The 18914-nt window shown below is 32.1% G+C and overlaps 1 protein-coding gene across 2 annotated transcripts in view; it reads left to right on the top strand.

Annotated features, from left to right (window-relative positions):
• Positions 1 to 17008, top strand: part of LOC126807788 (voltage-dependent L-type calcium channel subunit beta-1) — a 34611-nt gene extending 17603 nt beyond the window's left edge. Inside the window, exons 1-11 of one of the 2 annotated variants that reach the window (XM_050532617.2) lie at positions 2330 to 2588; positions 7116 to 7232; positions 8349 to 8471; positions 10318 to 10454; positions 10732 to 10817; positions 11714 to 11832; positions 12578 to 12717; positions 14050 to 14162; positions 14434 to 14585; positions 15005 to 15100; positions 15455 to 17008. In XM_050532617.2, coding sequence (XP_050388574.1) covers positions 2487 to 2588; positions 7116 to 7232; positions 8349 to 8471; positions 10318 to 10454; positions 10732 to 10817; positions 11714 to 11832; positions 12578 to 12717; positions 14050 to 14162; positions 14434 to 14585; positions 15005 to 15100; positions 15455 to 15943 — 1674 coding nt within the window. In that variant the 5' untranslated portion in view covers positions 2330 to 2486 and the 3' untranslated portion in view covers positions 15944 to 17008. Of the gene's footprint in view, positions 1 to 2329; positions 2589 to 7115; positions 7233 to 8348; positions 8472 to 10317; positions 10455 to 10731; positions 10818 to 11713; positions 11833 to 12577; positions 12718 to 14049; positions 14163 to 14433; positions 14586 to 15004; positions 15101 to 15454 lie in introns of those variants that run through there. The other variant, XM_050532616.2, reaches the window with a different exon arrangement.
• The last annotated feature ends 1906 nt before the right edge of the window (positions 17009 to 18914 follow it).

Raw genomic sequence — 18914 nt, 5'->3', positions numbered from 1 at the left:
GGACATTTGTATGTATGTGTGTCACAGTTGTGACATTTACAGAGAAAATCTGTGTTAGAAACATGACTTTTTTGTTCTTTTATGTTGAAATGGAGAGAGATAACAAAGTGGTTTGTATATTTTGCTGTTGTAAGTGTAATAGTTAAATATTTAATTATAGCAGATATATAAATTAGTAAATTACTGGTTTACACACACACAAACACACCCACTTGTGGACTACTGAATTACATACCGGTACTTGTAGACTACCAGATTACGTACTTGTAGACTACTGGATTACACACTTGTGTAGATTACTGGATTACATACTTGTGTAGATTACTGGATTACATACTTGTGTAGATTACTGGATTACATACTTGTGTAGATTACTGGATTACATACATGTACTGGATTACATACTTGTACTGGATTACATACTTGTAGATTACATAATTGTAGATTACTAAATTAATTAAGCATACAATAGATTACGTACTTATAGATTATGATTTTACGATAACGTACTTGTAGATTACCCAGTTGCATACTTGTAGATTACAGAATTGCATACATTTTACAATTTTACTTGTAGATTACTGAATTTCTTAATTTTAGGTTACTGAATTACCTACATTTGTACTTGTAGATTGCTGAATTCCATACTTGTAGATTACTGAATTCCATATTTTGTCAATGCAGTAATAGTTCTATGTATAATGTACATATTGAGTCAAAGTACAATGTATGCAAATGGGAGACAAATCTGCCTATCCTCTGCTGAAATACATTTAGTTTTAGATTCATCACAAGTTGAACATTGTATATATTTATTTTCAAAGAGTACATGTAAGTGGATGCTTGTGCATTTCAGTGCTTGTGTTTTCAATATATACTTGGACAAGTCTGGGCTTATTTTGATATGTAATATTAATTACATTGATTTCCTGCAATGGACGGTATGGACCATAATATTAAGTCACTGGAGATGAATATCAGAGCTCATAATTACATGTGCAAGTGTTGTTTGTTTTAAAAAAAGGCCCATCAAAAGATTTTAGGTGGCACTGGCTAGTTTTGACCATACACGTTAATATCCCTTGATGTGGATGCCGAATGTTGACTAATTTCCATTCATCACACTATAAATGTTAGTAATAAGTACACAGGTCACAATTCTATAGAATACAATAACTGTTAGTTACTGAGTCAGGTTCTGACTAGACTTCTTTAGTCTTGACCAAGCATTGATAAAATATGAGATATGATGGGACAATATATTTTATCTTATAATAGTTTATCAGTTTATAGATATACATTGTTATTTCTGGTTCTACAAGATACCGTGTATAACACCTGTTGAATGTAGACAAATAAGTGGCATACATGTATGTATGACAATTAATCCAGCAATTATTAAACATACATTATGCAAGAGTTAAATCTGCCCATTGCAGGTCTTTCTTTATGACTGAAATCTTATCTAAATTATTAATTAGACATTAATTAACTTTTATCCAGACCATAATCAATGCTCATTGATGATTAAATCAAAAAATGGATAATCAACACTGTTTTTTTTATCGTACTGACTTTAGTAATGATGATCGAGGCTAGGCCTAAAACTCAATTGCTAAATTCTTGGTTCAGAGTGGATCAATTTGACTAAGTTTTCAGCAAATTCCCTTTACATTATCTAGTTTTCAACTGTTATAGTGAGAACTGCCAGCTCTTTATCTAATCTCCCATAAGGTATCTTTAACAATTTCCTTGAACTAGAGAAGAAAATCCTAACTGTACTAAATACATTTTACAAGTAACACAGTAAAAAAATCAATGTTGGCATTTAAGGGGTAGGGGGGTGAGGTGGGGATAAAGTATGAGGACCCACTGCAGTGTTAACCTGTGTTGACCAGTCACTGGGTTCTTCTGGTCCATGGCCTTTCAACATCTGGGTAAAACACTGAGGGTATAATCCATAATCGACAAATCAAAGAAAAAAAAAGATAAACAATTTCTCAAAATAACCCATTCCGAGTTGACAAGAGGTTAGACTCATTTCCGTTCATTTGAATTAGTAGAAGTATTTATAACATTGTGTATCAGGAGAGGAGTGAACACATATATATCTCAGCTGGCTATTTAGGCTAGATATTAATAGATTTGGCACAAGGTAACATATTCCTTCAAGGTGTACTCTATACCGTTATTCTAAACAGATAGAAAGAATGAATCTGCCCACTAATATATGCTAGGAAGGTAGACCATCCCAGAATTCAACACTGATGATTGATCAAACTGGTATCTTAAACTTTCGGAATTAAACCGGGGGGAAGCCGTATCCTACCCAACAAAATGTTCTTCAGTTTAATTATGTGCAGCTGTTTTGCTTATGATGATGGTTTTTGTTATTAAATCATCTCAGATTAAGAGTTGTTCATTCACCTGATTGCGATCAGATAAATTGGGTTAGATTATTCTGTGAAGGTGAAGAGAGACAAATTATGATGGATCTTGTTATAGATCAACTTGCGAAAAAGAATAAGACGAACAAGATGGTTCAAAGCCAACATTCCAGATCAAACCTATTGGATCATACTTCTATGGTACAGTATCTAATGTCAATTATCATTTTGTGTGTGTATGTTTATTTTTCAAGGTAGTGTGTACTGTAGATTGTATCTATTTTGCGTATGTCTTTTGTTTAGAGTTCTGTAAATCTCATCAGACGGATGAACTTTCCGTCTTCATGTAGATTTCTAGGTCACCCATATACATTAGATGGGTTTTACGCAAATAGATTTATTGAAATTAGCCCTCCACCTACTTCACGGAAATACATGTTCAGACATGTGTGTCCTTTGAAATCTGAAATTTTAACTGGCAATTGTACTTTCATCAAGAAATTACGCATACCATTACATGTAGTTTTCTCCTTCATCCAATTTGTGAGAACCACTCACAGTTCGTAGCTAACACAGGTTAGGGAAAACCTTGGGTGTAGCAATTAAAAAATATTAATATACAAGTTCTGAAATTATTCGGAAATATTCCAGACTTGTTCCTGATTATGGCATTGTGTAGACTTGTGCTACAAGGCCATGTAGTGTTACTCACATTATATCATACTGGGCTCCTGTTATAACATATTAGATGCTAGCATATTAGATGTCTTGGCAATGGATTGATAATCACTTGTGATTCATGAACCGACACAGTGAATTAAGAGGAAACAAAAATAAATTCTTTATATTCAGACTTTAATCATTGCTCATGTTCTCTTTGGATAGTAATTTGCATTCATATTGCTAAGTCATGTTTAGTAAACATGAAACTTAGGGGATGCACGAGAGAGGTTGAAGCCCCCCCCCCCTCTTAATAGCATGGTGTGTTCGAGGCCTCGGAAGAAATTTATTGTTGTTTCCGATTGAAAAAGTGCAATTTTGTGACGGAAAATATTGGTGGTGGGCAGTGCTGTCTGTTAACTTTAATAGTATGGACATCCCAGGAAACTATCATACTCATTATGTTACTTGTAGTAAGAAGAATGTTTTCAATAATTGTAGTAATATTCAATAAAAACTGGATTTTGTAATTCCCTACGGCAAATTGTAATCCTGTTTGTGTGAAAGAATGTTTCTGGAATATTCTTGAACCATTCCTACATAATGTTTAGGGGGTGGTGGGGGATTACATGCCTTGATGGATTCATTCTTAAATGTTAGTTATTTTTATTGTATAGCTAGCTTAAATCATAAGCTGGTGAAATAATTTATTTTCATTGATTGTACATAGAGAATATAATATCTATTCTAACAGTATTAAGGATTATTTGATGTAATATGTATACCATGTAAATGAGATCTATTAATTAATAGATGACTGTTATGGAGTCTGATTTAATTGATTATTCTGACCTCTATGACCTACATGAATGTAAATGGTTCCAAGTCTTAGGCTTGTGTGTGATTGGAATAAATGTATAATTATAATGTATCCTACTAGAAAACATTGAAATTCTGTTTCCCTTGTGGGTGTGAGACTATCTATGAATGATGCAACAGTACTCTTTGTGCCTAAACAGAAATTGCGTCTCTATTCCCAATAAATAATTTTGCGTTCATGTTTATCAAAAATAGAAAAATAATACACAAATAAAATGCTTGAAAGATTGCTTATCAGATAGCCAAGTAATGATGTCATCATCAGTGTTGTGCAATTTTGAAGATTATCTTAGCCATGCGTATAATCAATAATTTGTTGACTAAATTTTACACATGCTCTAAAAAATAGATTTGGCTTTATTTCAAAAGTTGAGTTGAATATATTGTATTCACTTCTGATATTCATATAATCTCCCTCCCAAATCCATTTGCATAATTCTTGACAAAAAATATGTTTCAAAAGATGAATACTAAGTTCATTTAATCACAAATTAGGTACTTGGGAAGTTCTCACACACTTTCTTTTTATATGCAGAAAGTTTTTATCAATGACTTACTTATCAACAGTACTAAATAAACCAATATCATGCAGTATTTAATTCATTATCAACTAAAAACTTACTACAAACAAAAACAATCTCATATGATTTTCATAACACAAGAAGTTTGGAGAACTTAAATTCAGATTTTTGCAATTTACAGGTAAAACTGTATATTTTGTGATCATTTTAAGTTCAGATTTAATGGCAAACCATGAATACAACTTTTTCTCATTTCTGTGGATAAAGATAAGGCTCACCAGCTTAAATGTTAAAATACATGTAACTTTCCTGGTTGTGACTAAAAAACATTATTTGCTGTTTGAATGTGATTTTCAATTTGAAAACTTGTAATTTTAAAACTACATGAAGTGCATGTAGTAGGTACATGTATCAGCTGACTGATACTTGTTGATCCGTGCATGATTGATCACTCGTATGTCACCTATTTATATAGAATAAAAACAATCTGTTACATGCTGATGTATAGACACATGCCTTAGAACTTGTGCACTATTCTATAAAGTCTTTCTACGTAGAGGCAAAGTGTCAGGCAGAATTATTATTTAAATTGAAATAGAGATGTGTTTGTAATGGTTCTATCTCCACATTTCGGTTTTCAAATTGTATGTCTCAGACCAAAGGTGATTAATTTCCAGCAAAAGTTTTGTTGTTAACTAAAAACTAATCTTGTGTAGGGGTAGACATACATGTATCAGCAAACATGACTGCTGGCCTTGTGTGTGAATGTGGGTTTCTAATGTACAGAATCTATACAAATGATTTGTACACCATATGTGGCATACTGTTTATTAGTACGCCTATATGATTAATTAGCTATATCATTCATGTTATTGAAGAAATATTTCACTTGGCATGCATAGATAGTATTAAGAATTGGCACTCAATACTAGTAGTGGAGGATAAAAGTATGTGATTACACCATACTGGTTACTATGGAAACATGATTACCAGCATATATTGACACCACTAGTAGTCTGTGTTAGTCTGTATTAGACTAGACTAGTGTTTCCTATAATACAATACATGTTTTATTTTAAATTCTGGGAAAATACATGTATCATTTCAATTATATTGATCATTTGGGGGATTTTGAATTGTTTGAAAAAATTGTGAAAATTAAATTTCTAAAAATGATCTTCAATTCTGTTCAGTATTACAAAGATATGATAAATTCAAAATTCACAACCTTTTGGCATCCTTTGCAGATGATATAAAATAGCCAACACCAACTGTAACTTACTATGAATGGTTGGTAAACATTTGATGGGCCTCGTTTTAATCCGATTAAATCCAAGCCGATAGATTATCAACCATTGATATTTGATTTGGTTTTCTTAATGTTAAACTGTTTAATTGAAAGATCAGGAGGGCCACTTTTATGATGAAATGAACATACTTTGTAAATCAGAAATTGTTTGATAAATTCTTAACTGCCGTCTGCTACAGAAATGCTTTATTGTTAGAGTTTTGTGGTCACTTACGTTTAACTTTTCTTGAGAATTTTCTTAATTATTTCAAGTCTAATAAATACAATGGCAAGAAATGAATTACGCAATGTACATGTATTAGCATTGAATTATTTCTGTAATATTTAGGTAAATAATTCTACAATTTACCCCATGTACCGTATTTTAACTTTAACCAAATCTTTCTGTTCATGGACTATTACGAAACTATAACAGTGAGCACACTTGAGTAAGCTTACATGTACATGTATTTGACTAAATTCTGAAATTCATAACTTGAATGAAAATAAATATTGTTTATCAAGACACATGGCCTATTACAAATCTCTTATTTTGCTCCCTATCTTCATTAGCCCAGTTCAGAGCAGAACAGTAGTATGTTTCATTTCATTTCTTATTTTGCTCATATTATCTGCAAGGCTGGTAGTGGTGAATTTACATGCAAATCAATGTGTACATGTAAATGTATGTATGCCAGTAATTGTGTTCAAAGCAGTTTTAGACTATGATCACAATGAAAGAATGATTGTTCTTTTTAACGTTTTATCATACATCTGGCTGGACAGAGTATTGTCAGTATATCAGTTGACTGGAACTGTTATTAAACATACATTATGTAAGAGCTAAATCGGTCTATTGCAGGTCTTTCTGAAATGTTATATAAACTATAGATTAGACATTAATTTTATTTATCCAAACCATAATCAACTCTCGATGTCATCTTATGTGTCCGATTTTCACTGGATTTGAATCCAATCTGCTGCTTAACGTTCATTGATGATTAATCCAAAAATGGATAACCAACTCTCGATGTCATCTTATGTGTCCGATTTTCACTGGATTTGAATCCGATCTGCTGCTTAACGTTCATTGATGATTAATCCAAGAATGGATAATCGAGACTGTTTTTTATCGTAACGACTTTAGTAATGATGATCGAGGCTAGGCTTAAAACTCAAAAGCTAATATCTTGGTTCAGAGTGGAGCAATTTGACTGAAATTTTCAAAATATTCTATTTACGTTATCTATATTAACTATTATAGCGAGAACAGTCAACTCTTTATCTAATCTCCCATAATGCCTCTTTAAGCAAACATTTGCTCTTGTCCAACTTTTAATTGCAAAATTATTTATATTCTATTATATTTTCTGTTTTCAGGGCTCAGCTGACTCGAATTACAGCCAACCATCATCTGACTTGTCCATAGACGGAGATAGAGAAGCCTTACGATGCGAAACAGAGCGCCAAGCAGTCTCCCAACTTGAAAAAGCCAAAGTAAGTTCAACAGCTAGGTTTAAAACGAGGTGTTTTTAATAAAGAAGGGATATTATAAAGGTCACCGGAAAAGCTTTATAAATTTTTTAAATAATGCATTATGTCAACAACTCAACATACATGTATCCTTTCCATAAGTATAACATGATCCTGAATATCAGTGTTACCTGCTACAGGTAAATTTCAACAGGTAGATTTCTCCCGTTACATGTGGCAGAAAGGATACGTTGACATAATTACTTGTATTGTTTAAAAATATTATGAAGCTTTAAATTTAGATTTCTTAAGAAAGAAGCAATGAATTGTATGCCCTCCGAATCCAAATATTTGTTTTCTACACTGTTTTAAAATGTGGCGTTGTCACCCATGCAGATGATTTTAAATTTTGTAGCTTTCGGTTTAGGGTGTGCCAACATGACTTTATTGCTCCAAAAATATAGCGATCATAAACAGTAAAAAGTATAACAGACTGTACATATGTATATCACATTAAAACAAGACATTAACTTACAACATCTGTTTGTAGCTAAATCTTGTACAATTTCAACAAATAATTATTAAAACATTCATGTGTGATATACTGTTTATTATGCAGGCCTTGAAATAACTAATCTAGTTGTATGTGATGAAATGACAGTCACTACTCAACAAGTACTAGACATTTGTACTTTATTCCAGACAAAACACAGAAAAAAGACAAATATGTGTCGGACATTGTCATTGACAGATAGCTTATTTCCATGCTTGAGACGAAGAAGAAAAAACATACCTGTGTTTATGATAATTACATGTACTTGGTCCACCAAAATAGAGTATGAGTCGGACGAGTTATCTTATTTTAACACAGGTCATTTTATTTTCTGGTCTAAGGTTCTTGTACTGGACTCTAAAGACACACAATATCCAACTATTAATGAAAAATTATGATATCATCTGTTCCATAGACTTTCTATGTAATGACAATTGAAAAAATCATTTGATATTTTGGGCCATTTAGGTATCAAACTGACATTGGACACCAATTTTGGACAATAACATTTTTTTGACATTGCTGACCTTGGCATTGTTCACCTGTAGATTTATTTTTTGTGACCATTTTAATTGTTCGGTTTTCAGACAAAACCAGTTGCGTTTGCTGTACGAACCAATGTGCCATACGATGGATCATTAGATGATGATTCTCCTGTCCATGGTCATGCGGTTTCATTCGGTGTTAGAGATTATTTACATATTAAAGAGGTAAGTAAATATATCAGAAAAACAAACACCCAGGGTATATGTACAGAAAATGAAGGAATGAGTACCAAGTTCATAGTACTAGTAGATTTACAATAAGTTCATGCCAAACGGAATAACTTGTTACTTTGTTACTATTTGCTAACTTTGTAACTATTTGCTAAGTATGCATATTGATTTAGGAATTCTGACAGATTAAGCTTTGTTATTTAAAACACTTTCAAATAATATCCTTTGTTCATCTCTGGATAGTACCTATCCCATTTTTGTTTCTTGTCTCTATGATAACAAGTAAAAGTAGTGTCCCACATAATGACAGTTCGCTAATGGTCAATATGGTTACCAGCTCACTGTGCCTAATGTTAGTCTAGACTATTCGTGGAGAGTTTGTGTATTATCACAAAGGCCTAGATCTTTACTCCTCCTAGCAGAAAGCATCAAAGTTCATGAATATCCAACGATTGCCCATGCTTCACTATGACTTCTTCAACGATTCTAGTTCCTTTAGGAACGGTCTCTGAGCTGCAATATGAAAATACCGCTCTACTCCCACCTCTGTTCTAATTCTAATTTAGAATCCTTACCTTCTATTTTGTTTACTGTGATTCTTCTTTTTTCACCAAAGGGAATCATTTCTCACCAATTTTGGGATTCAAAAACATAAACAAAAAATGTCCGCCATTATGAAACTCGCGTTTGCGGAGACCAGAGGTTGAGGGTTTGTGGCTTAATTGCAAAATTCTACTTAAAAATAGTGTTGATTTATAATAAATTTATGTCAGCTTTAGAACAGAGGTTGGAGTATAGCAGTATTTTCATATTGCAGCTCTATAGGGATGAACAGGAACTGTCAGGGGACAGTGTTCGATCAGAGACTGTTAATAAAGGAACTACAATGATTCAAACTCTTAGACTAACCAATGACAGACCTGCTTTTAACTGCCATCACCTTTACTCTAAAGTGACATTTCTATTTCTACATATATCGAGTTTAGAATCCCTTGGGAAAGAAGTATGCTGGTTTGGTCTTAAACTCGGAATTATGATTTCTCCCAGCATTAGATCTCAGACGGTCTTTGAATTTAATTGGTTATTCTACGTGAAGAGAATTCCAGTCAGTTCTATCTGTGTACTGTGGACATTATTTAGACGCAGTAGACTAATTATTCAGTTGCATAATACTGTGTAGCTGGTTCCTGCCAACATTAATCCCACAAGAATGTCTTGAATCCCAAGTATTAGCATCTCAAGCACAACATGTTACCCAAGACACATATATAATATGATATAATAGAACTATATTGAATATAGAAATAAATAAATATCACTTTAATTAATTACAAATATGTGATAGCTAATTCTTAACAGCGCATTTAGATTTAAGACATAGATTTAATTTCAGAATTTTTACCAGCCAAACATTTTTATGCATATTTGTATTCCGAGATATAGTCAAGTTTTTATTTTATAAATAAGACTAAAAATTGAATTGTTGATTCTGCTTTTAAAGACACATAATATTGTTCATGTCTTTGTTAATGTCGTTGAGTGAAATCTGGTTAGATAATATTCCGTTGCTAATTAAATTTAAAATCTATATCAAGTAGGTTAGTTCTGAAGTTGCTGAGAAAATAGTTTTTATGCAAGTTTACATAAAGTTCCCCATCACTGTGCTACACATTTTGACTTGACCTCATGGGTTAATCAACACCCCAAAATTGTACGACACTGCCTTTGAAGTTGCTAGGTCACTGCGAACACCAGCTGAAATTTAAAAGAGTTAAAAAAATTTCAAATGTTACTTATTTTTCTGGTAGAGAGATTTTCAAATAATCTGTTTTGTTTTCAGAAATTCAACAATGACTGGTGGATAGGGAGGTCAGTAAAAGAAGGTTGTGATGTTGGCTTCATACCAAGTCCTGCCAAATTAGAGGCCCAGAAATTACAATCTGCGGGTGGCGGACGAACAGGCAAATTATATACAAAGTAAGTGAATCTGCTGCTTTAACCATTTAATTAAATTCCACTTTTGTTATGGACATGAAATCTGCAGTACTTAAGGTGTGAGTAAACATTAATTAAACATTCTCAGAAATGAATCTGGTAAAAAATTAGGAAATGTTTTTTTAGTTGATCAAATCCAGTTAATAAAAGTATCTTCTGTCCAATAAAATCAGCTTCAAGAGCATTTTGAAAAAAAAATATAGTTGAGTGTTTATTTTGGAGAGGTATTAAAAAAAATCTTGATATTTCTTTATTGCAGTAAAACCAACTCTTCCTCGAACATAGACAACCTTCTAGCTAATTCAAAGTCTTCTAATTCACGCGGCTCAACACCACCCACACCAGGTATAGTAATCTAATTACAATTTATATCAACACCATATACACCAGGTATAGTAATCTAATTACAATTTATATCAACACCATATACACCAGGTATAGTAATCTAATTACAATTTATTTCAATACCATATACACCATGTATAGTAATCTAATTACAATTTATTATATTAACACCATATACAACAGGTGTAGTAATCTAATTACAATTAATATCAACACCACATACACCAGGTGTTGTAATCTAATTACAATTAATATCAACACCATATACACCAGGTACAGTAATATAATTACAATTTATATCAACACCATATACACCAGGTACAGTAATATAATTACAATTTATATCAACACCATATACACCAGGTACAGTAATATAATTACAATTTATATCTACACCGTCAACATAGACGGTGTGCTATTTCTAGGTTATCCATCCAATTGATTGTAATCCTTACATTCTCGACATATATAAAGTATTTCCATTTGGCTGACTTGGAGATTTGTTGCTATAAAGATTTTGTTACGTATACCATGTGTGAACAAATGATATGAATAAAGCTGAAATAAAATCCCCTAGTTCTTTGCATCTAGAGTTCCATCTTGCTATTGAAAGATAAATTGAACTTAACCCTAGAATACACAAGCCTAGATTTTTGTTTTAACTAGCATGGATATCGTGTCCTGGCCAATAAAAGACTACAGTAAAAGTAACAACAGTACATGTTGCCCATTAATTATATGTATTAAATTAGACCTAATAAAGCTCATTTCTTGATATAAGAGTTTAATTGATGACAAGGGTTGCTGTGGCAACTTTGACCCTATGTGTATAGAAATTGCCCAAGTTCATTATGGTTAGTATATTTATATATTGAGATTGATGTAATGTTTTCCAGGTATCGAGGGTGATCAAAATGGTATGGATAGTAATGTTGGGGAGGATAGTGATAGTTTGGGTAATAAAGCAAGTATTACACCTCCAGCTAAAGAAAAACGTAAACCTTTCTTTAAAAAGGTAAATTTTATTAATAATCATCTAGTAAATCTTATTCTGAGTGTTGAGATCAGTTATTAGTAAAAACTTGTATCGCTAGCTTATCTTTGTTTTGTTGAGATTGAGAATTACCTCTACAGTACTGGAGGCCAATAATCAGGCTCTGAAATAAACATTATATATTAAAGGGCATTTAGGTATAACTAAAATAATAACAACTTTATGGATAACCTTCACTGTGTGTATTAACTACAATGTTTCAACGAGGTTACTCTCCCTGTTATCAAGCAATGATGATAACAGTAAGAGTACTCTCATTGGAACGTTGCCGTTTATTAGCATAGTGAATGTTATTCATAAATTTGTCTGTTATTATTTTAGCTGTACCTAACAAAATGTATGGCACTATTGAAATTGTATCGGACCATTTATTAACTAAATCATCATAAGAACACATGTAAGGGCAATTCTGTGCCTGAAAAAATGACAAGCACCAAATCATTTGTTCCTGACAAAACTCGAGTTTGTGCCTGAATAGTTACCAATGTTAAATGATTATTTATATTATGATAGAAAAATTACCAAAAAGTATCGTATAAATTTATAAATATTCAACATGAAATGGGCAAAAAAAATCACTCCTGCCAAGTATCTAGGAACACTAGCCAATAGGATTTTTAAATAAAACCTGAAAAATAAAAGAATTAAACTCATTTAAGAATGATAGAGATGAACTTATTTATATATTATGTATTTTATTTTTCAGTCTGAAAGTATTCCTCCCTATGAAGTTGTGCCTTCAATGCGACCAGTTGTTTTGATTGGCCCCTCTTTAAAAGGTTATGAAGTAACAGATATGATGCAAAAGGCATTGTTTGACTATATTAAACATAGGTTTGAAGGGAGGTATGTACATCTATGTTAGTTGTTGTGAATGTTTTATAGTATTGATCGCTTTAGTTCAGATGGTCTTCATTTTTATTACAACATATATTGGGTTGATCCAAAATGGCATCCATTATGGTAACTGACTGACTATTCGCGTATACAGTTCATGACACTTTCACACTAAAATTGACATATTTAGCCACTAGTAGCACACCCGTAGAGTTTCTAACCACTTTCTATCTACACTTAAAACATCAGTTTAGGGTAATGATGACTTGTAGTGTATGCTTTAATGGCAAATATTTTCATAGAAAAAAGCCTTGTTTCATATGTGAATGGTACGGTCATACGACAAGGACATCTTTGTATGACACTGTAAAGCCATAGTGCTAGTTTGTCCAGACCATTTGTTGCCTAAGTGATAGAAGGCTGTCTTGTCATCTATACAAGCTATTATTCTGATCTGAAAATTGTATGTGCCAAGTAATAGTGTTTCTGCATTTTTCAAACTGGTAAAAAAGGCCCTGCATGCATGCACATTAATGGAATAAAAATTGCACTGTTAGTCCCAAAACTAGCTAGATTTGTTACATGGATGTTAAACCCTATGTCTCTTTCTCCTGCTTAATTGTATTATTGAAGGGTTGGGGTTGGAATCTGATGCCAAGAATAACATGTGAGGAATTTCTGGCTGAGATTCTTCTTGTTAGTGGTAACAGCTGACAGGGGTGTGTTTCTAGTTCTAGGGGAGTAAAAAACCCAGGTTCTGTACACAAGATGTACAAGATTCCTTGACATTTACATATTTAACTGTTTAGGTACAAGATGTAAAAACTACAATTGATGTAAAATTGCCAAACTCCTAATGTCACAATATATTTTAAAAAGCATGTAGCTTCCAAATATGCAATATCTGAAGTTGTGTTTGCTTATAGCCAATTCAAATGAAAATTGTTTCTCTAAATATTTATTTCAATATTTGAAACAAAACTCGAAAGAACAATGGTATCATTACGTAGCTAATGATTACACACAAAGTAAAATGTATAAAAGTAGCTCATCTTAGCATCAGAATTTTTTGTAAGATGTAAATTTTTGCCGCATAAACAAAATCGTAACAAACACATGCCAGGGTATTAGTGATTTATTTCATCAATAGACAGGTTTCATGAAGAAATAATTAAGCTTTGTGGTCTAAGGGGAGACAATCAGTTATTACCTCCCTTTGAATATAAAGTTATTGTTTTGTTGCACTAAATTTTTGCGGCTTGTGGTCTAAGGGGAGACAACCTCCCTTTTATCAATACAAAATTATCAAACTCTCCAGTAGTGTTATTCTTTTCTTTTCAGAATTATCATTACTAGAGTGACTGCTGATATATCCCTAGCTAAGCGCTCAGTGTTGAACAATCCAAGTAAACGTGCAATTTTGGAAAGACCAAATAGTCGATCTTCAGGACTTGGTAAGTTTCAAATTTAATTTCATAATTATTCCACTGGGTACTTTTTTTTTTTTCAAACAAAATAACGTCAAAACATTGTGTACTTTATATTTTACTATTGAATGGATGAAAAACCAATTTAGAAATTGAAATAGTAGAAGGCTACAGTGCCACTGTACGGAAAAATTTTCCTCATAGCACATTTCATGGTATATGCCCGTCTGATTTAGCCTGGTTGGTACAGACTAGACATTAAACCTCATTTCATTTTGTTAATGATTGTATTTTTTAGTGGAAGTTCAGGCAGAAATTGAGAGAATATTTGAGTTGGCTAGAACATTGCAACTGGTTGTTTTAGATTGTGACACTATTAATCACCCTTCCCAGCTAGCTAAGACATCCTTGGCTCCTATTGTAGTATATGTCAAAATTGCTTCACCTAAGGTAAGTAGATCCTTTCTTTAAAATAAATCATATCTTGATCATAAATCTCAATCCCTGATTTTATAGCAAGAGTTATTACTGGTCCTAAATATTGTAAAACTCTTTTACTCCTTGATTTCATTTCCTGAATGCAAAAAATAACAGCAACATAAGGAGTGCTCCTTATCTGTTGATCTAATGGCTAACAGTTGTGAGAACATTGAGAGAAGTAAATGTCAGAAAAAACAAATTGGCAGAGGATAATCCTGGAAAAATTAACTGTAAATGGACAACGACTAACGACAAATACAAGCTGTTAGATTAATTAATTTGAATATGTTTTGGCCAAATATATCATCAAAGCACACTGTTTGTATGCAGGAAGGCATCTTTAATGTGATTAGTTGTTGATATAATGAATTTTTGTTTTGTTCCTACAGGTTTTACAGAGGTTAATTAAGTCACGAGGAAAATCACAGAGTCGTAATATGAACGTACAGTTAGTAGCTGCCGATAAATTAGCTCAGTGTAGTCCGGTAAACAAATTATTTTATATGTGTTCTTTTTAAAAACATTGTTATTTGGTATGTGATCAAGATTCTCCTTAAAACAATCCAAAATAGTGATCTATTTCATGTCAACTTTTTGAATGATTGATTTTGTTGGCACGGTCATAAGTGTTTAAAATTTAATTAAAACTAGACAGTAACTAATCTCCTGGATCAACACTTATTGATGATGCAGACATGTTTTATTGCCTGCAGCAAATGCAGAGTGTTTGAAGTTTTTAAATCATCATATGTTTGTATCTATTCTAAACTAATTTGAATAGAGTAGTGTATTCTTGTAACAATCATTAAAGAAATTGATATTTATGTTTTTTTCTACAGGAAATGTTTGATGTAATCTTAGATGAGAATCAATTACAAGATGCTTGTGAACACTTGGCTGAGTTTTTAGAGGCATACTGGCGAGCTGCACATCCACCTAATATGAATCCTCAGTCCCCTCGACCTCACGCCCGCTCGTTGCCTTCTCCTACTACACCCCTCTCACGCCATAATACAGTCCCAGCTCATGTCTCACATTCTCACACCCATAACATGGATCGTGGTAACCCTGGCAGCCCAGAGCAACATGGCCGTGGTGGCCATGACAGTTTTGATCATGTGACAGACAGGGGACATAACCGCGATGTACATTTAAATGAATATGATAGAGAGAACTATAACAGATCGCGTGATTACGAACGATCGAGGGATTATAATTCCCAGGACTATAGCGATTCAAGACGACGTGCTCACGATCACGACAAACACCATTCTTCGCCACGGAGCAACAAATACCCACCAGTCAGACAGGGCAGTATAGATATTTAGCACTGACTTATTTAGTGCTTTAATTATTATTATTATTATTATTATTGTGTTATAACTTCCAGCTTACTATTAATTCCTACATGCGCTGTGAATGGTTTCCCTCGGTTTTTTCCCCCTTTTCAGCCTTCCCTTTTATTATACAAACGAACGCTGTTAAAACACAAACACAACACATTCAATTTTTCTAAGACAGTTTGTGCAACCACCATTCTACGATGTTTTCACATAACTGGAAAGAAAATGTCCATTTTTTTTTCTAATTAGTTTATGAAAAAACCCTGTAAAATAGACGCCAGGACGTGTTTCTGTACATATATATCTATGTGTGATCTACTAGCGTATGTACAAATATTGTGTGATATATAAAAGGTTTAATATCGATATAAAGTGATAACATGAAAAAATACATAAACATACAAGACCAGAATTATGTGTGTGTTTGTTTAACATAGAAAGAATCTATGGAAGAGTGGTAGTGGCATTATTAAAAGTGTTTTTAAAACTAAACTTAATAAAAAGGGGGAAATAAGCTGTATAGTGGACTCAAAATCCAAAATGTGATGTGCAAGGATTATTGCTGTTAAAATGGATTATCACGTTATTAGACTTATTTGTGTATAGAGCCTCATCTGGGATTATTAGACAGTACAGGTGATCAATTAATTAAAAGACAATTACTAATTGATTAGACACAATCCAGTTAATGAATTTGAGCAATTAAACAACTGTATGAAGTTGGCTCAAATTGTGGTTTTTTTTTGTCATATTTGCTCAAATGTTGCTCTTGAGCTTATTTATTTGTTTATTATTTTTTTTTGTCAGTAATCCAATTTTCACTGCTAAAATTCATCATTTAACAATTTTCTAATCCATATTATATTTGTATAGAGGTGTAAATGTGAGAGAAATAAACTAGAGTATCTTAAATCCATAATTCACCCACAAAATGGTGTATTAAAATGTCAAAAACCTGAAGCTATATCTAGTCTTTATAACACCTTAGACTACAAGCATGACATATATATGTGTTTTTCATAAAAACATTACATGTAATATTGTTCTCTGATTTTCTTCAATATACAGTTGGAAGTTTCCATTAAAATGGGATGTGAGCTTTTTTTTTGTTATCAGATAGAAATCTTTTCAATTTTAGTTATGAAAAATATAACAATGAATGCTTTTAGTACAATGCTTGCATAATGTCTGAATGTATCAACTTTTAAATGTCAAGCTCAAATGATAATAAGTCCAATGAAGAAAGTCAAGCAATTGATACTTGTTTCTCCTGGACAAAAAGTTTCATTCTTGCTGATTGGGTATATAAATGTAATTAAAAGATTCTATAAGGGCCAAGTTCCTTTATAACTTAGCAGCTTACATCCCAATTTACTGTTAACCATTTCTACATATAGATTAAAATAAAAAATTTGAAATTATTAAGGAAATATTGAACTGTTTGTTCATCTACATGATACCTAGCTTATTTATCTAAAGTATTGGTTCTTTTTTAATAGGCATGTTAATCAACACTATTCCCATTTAATTCAGAGGGATTATTAACATTGGCATTTACTTGTACATTTGTTATGTAAAGCAGGCGCCTAACTGAGAAACCTTTTCACCAAGAACAATTATTACTTTTTAAAGCACACACCTTAACCTATGTTTGAAGCTTTGAATGTGTCTGGATGGTTGTGTAGATATATCTAAATGTGGGCTGTTGAAAGACTTGATAATTTAGAATTGCTTTCGGAATATTTTTCATCGTAGGTCATTTTGTTTTATGAAATGCCTGTGCTTGTGCTTTCGAGTAAACATGTGACAATCGACACAGCCTAGTTGTATTTTATGATTTCAAATTTTAAAGGAGAATGTTGTTTTACTGTACTGTTAAACTGTTTGTAAAAAATCATCTTTTCTCCCATCAAAAACTATTTAAGATGGCAATCGTTGAAAGTCATTTCTGCTATCAACAGATTGTGTAAATTTGCTTTGTATAGAAAACCAAATGGATAGAATTTTTTTTTTTTTCAAGCTTATTTCATGAAAGTTAATGAAGTTGAGTAACTTAATATGGTTGATTGCTCCGAATTTGTAATTAATCCTATGATTAATTATAGGATTAGACTTCTTTTATTTGAATAAAAGAAAACAATGTTGGGTTAATTTGATGTTATTTCATCTAGTGATCGGTCCAGATCTGTACAATTCAATTTTCAGTTGAAAAAATAAGCAGAAGTTGGTTGGTTAAATAATTTTAATTTTGTTTATGTCTGAAATATTAAATAATTTAGCTGTCACATTGGCTCCTAAAACTGTAAATGTAGATTGATAACCACTTTGTAACATATAAATTTAATTCAATCAACACTGTATCTTTTATAATTAAAGAGACAATATCCTTTTTAAAAGTAATTCTATATATTTAGTCCTGTTAATGTAATCATGTACAATGTACATTTATTAATAGTTACTCAGGTTTATCTCTTTATGTCCATGCCTCCATTTGGCATTAACTAGGAATGAATACTACACATACATAGCAGAATAATTTACTTAAAGTCTGTCACCATGGTTACTGCCATAACATCTCCTAGATGTGACTTCTGTACATGCTATCATCTTTGCATGCTATAAGTTTTAAACATGCGTTTTTCAGATCTATAAGTATGGCAATGCAGATAATTTGAGAAAATAATCAGTAATGGATATATTTCATCCTAAATCTAGAGATCTGTCTGCAGAAATGACAAATAAAGAGACAAACTTGATTTATCATAGGACTTTATATAGTAGAAGTATTGAAAATAGATCTATGACTGAACACTACATGTATATCATTGGATATATTATAAACGAATCTCGTATTTTATCAGAATTCATTGCATTTATTAAATGTTTTGAATACATGTAGAATTTGTATTTGTCAGCATTTCTGTTTTTTTGTTTTACTTTTTACATTATTTATTGT

The sequence above is a fragment of the Patella vulgata genome, chromosome 9, assembly GCF_932274485.2.
Source record: "Patella vulgata chromosome 9, xgPatVulg1.2, whole genome shotgun sequence".
Classification (NCBI taxonomy): Eukaryota; Metazoa; Mollusca; class Gastropoda; family Patellidae; genus Patella; species Patella vulgata.
The sequence above is the reverse complement of the archived record's forward strand: the minus strand, read 5'-3'. Positions and strand labels throughout refer to the sequence as shown.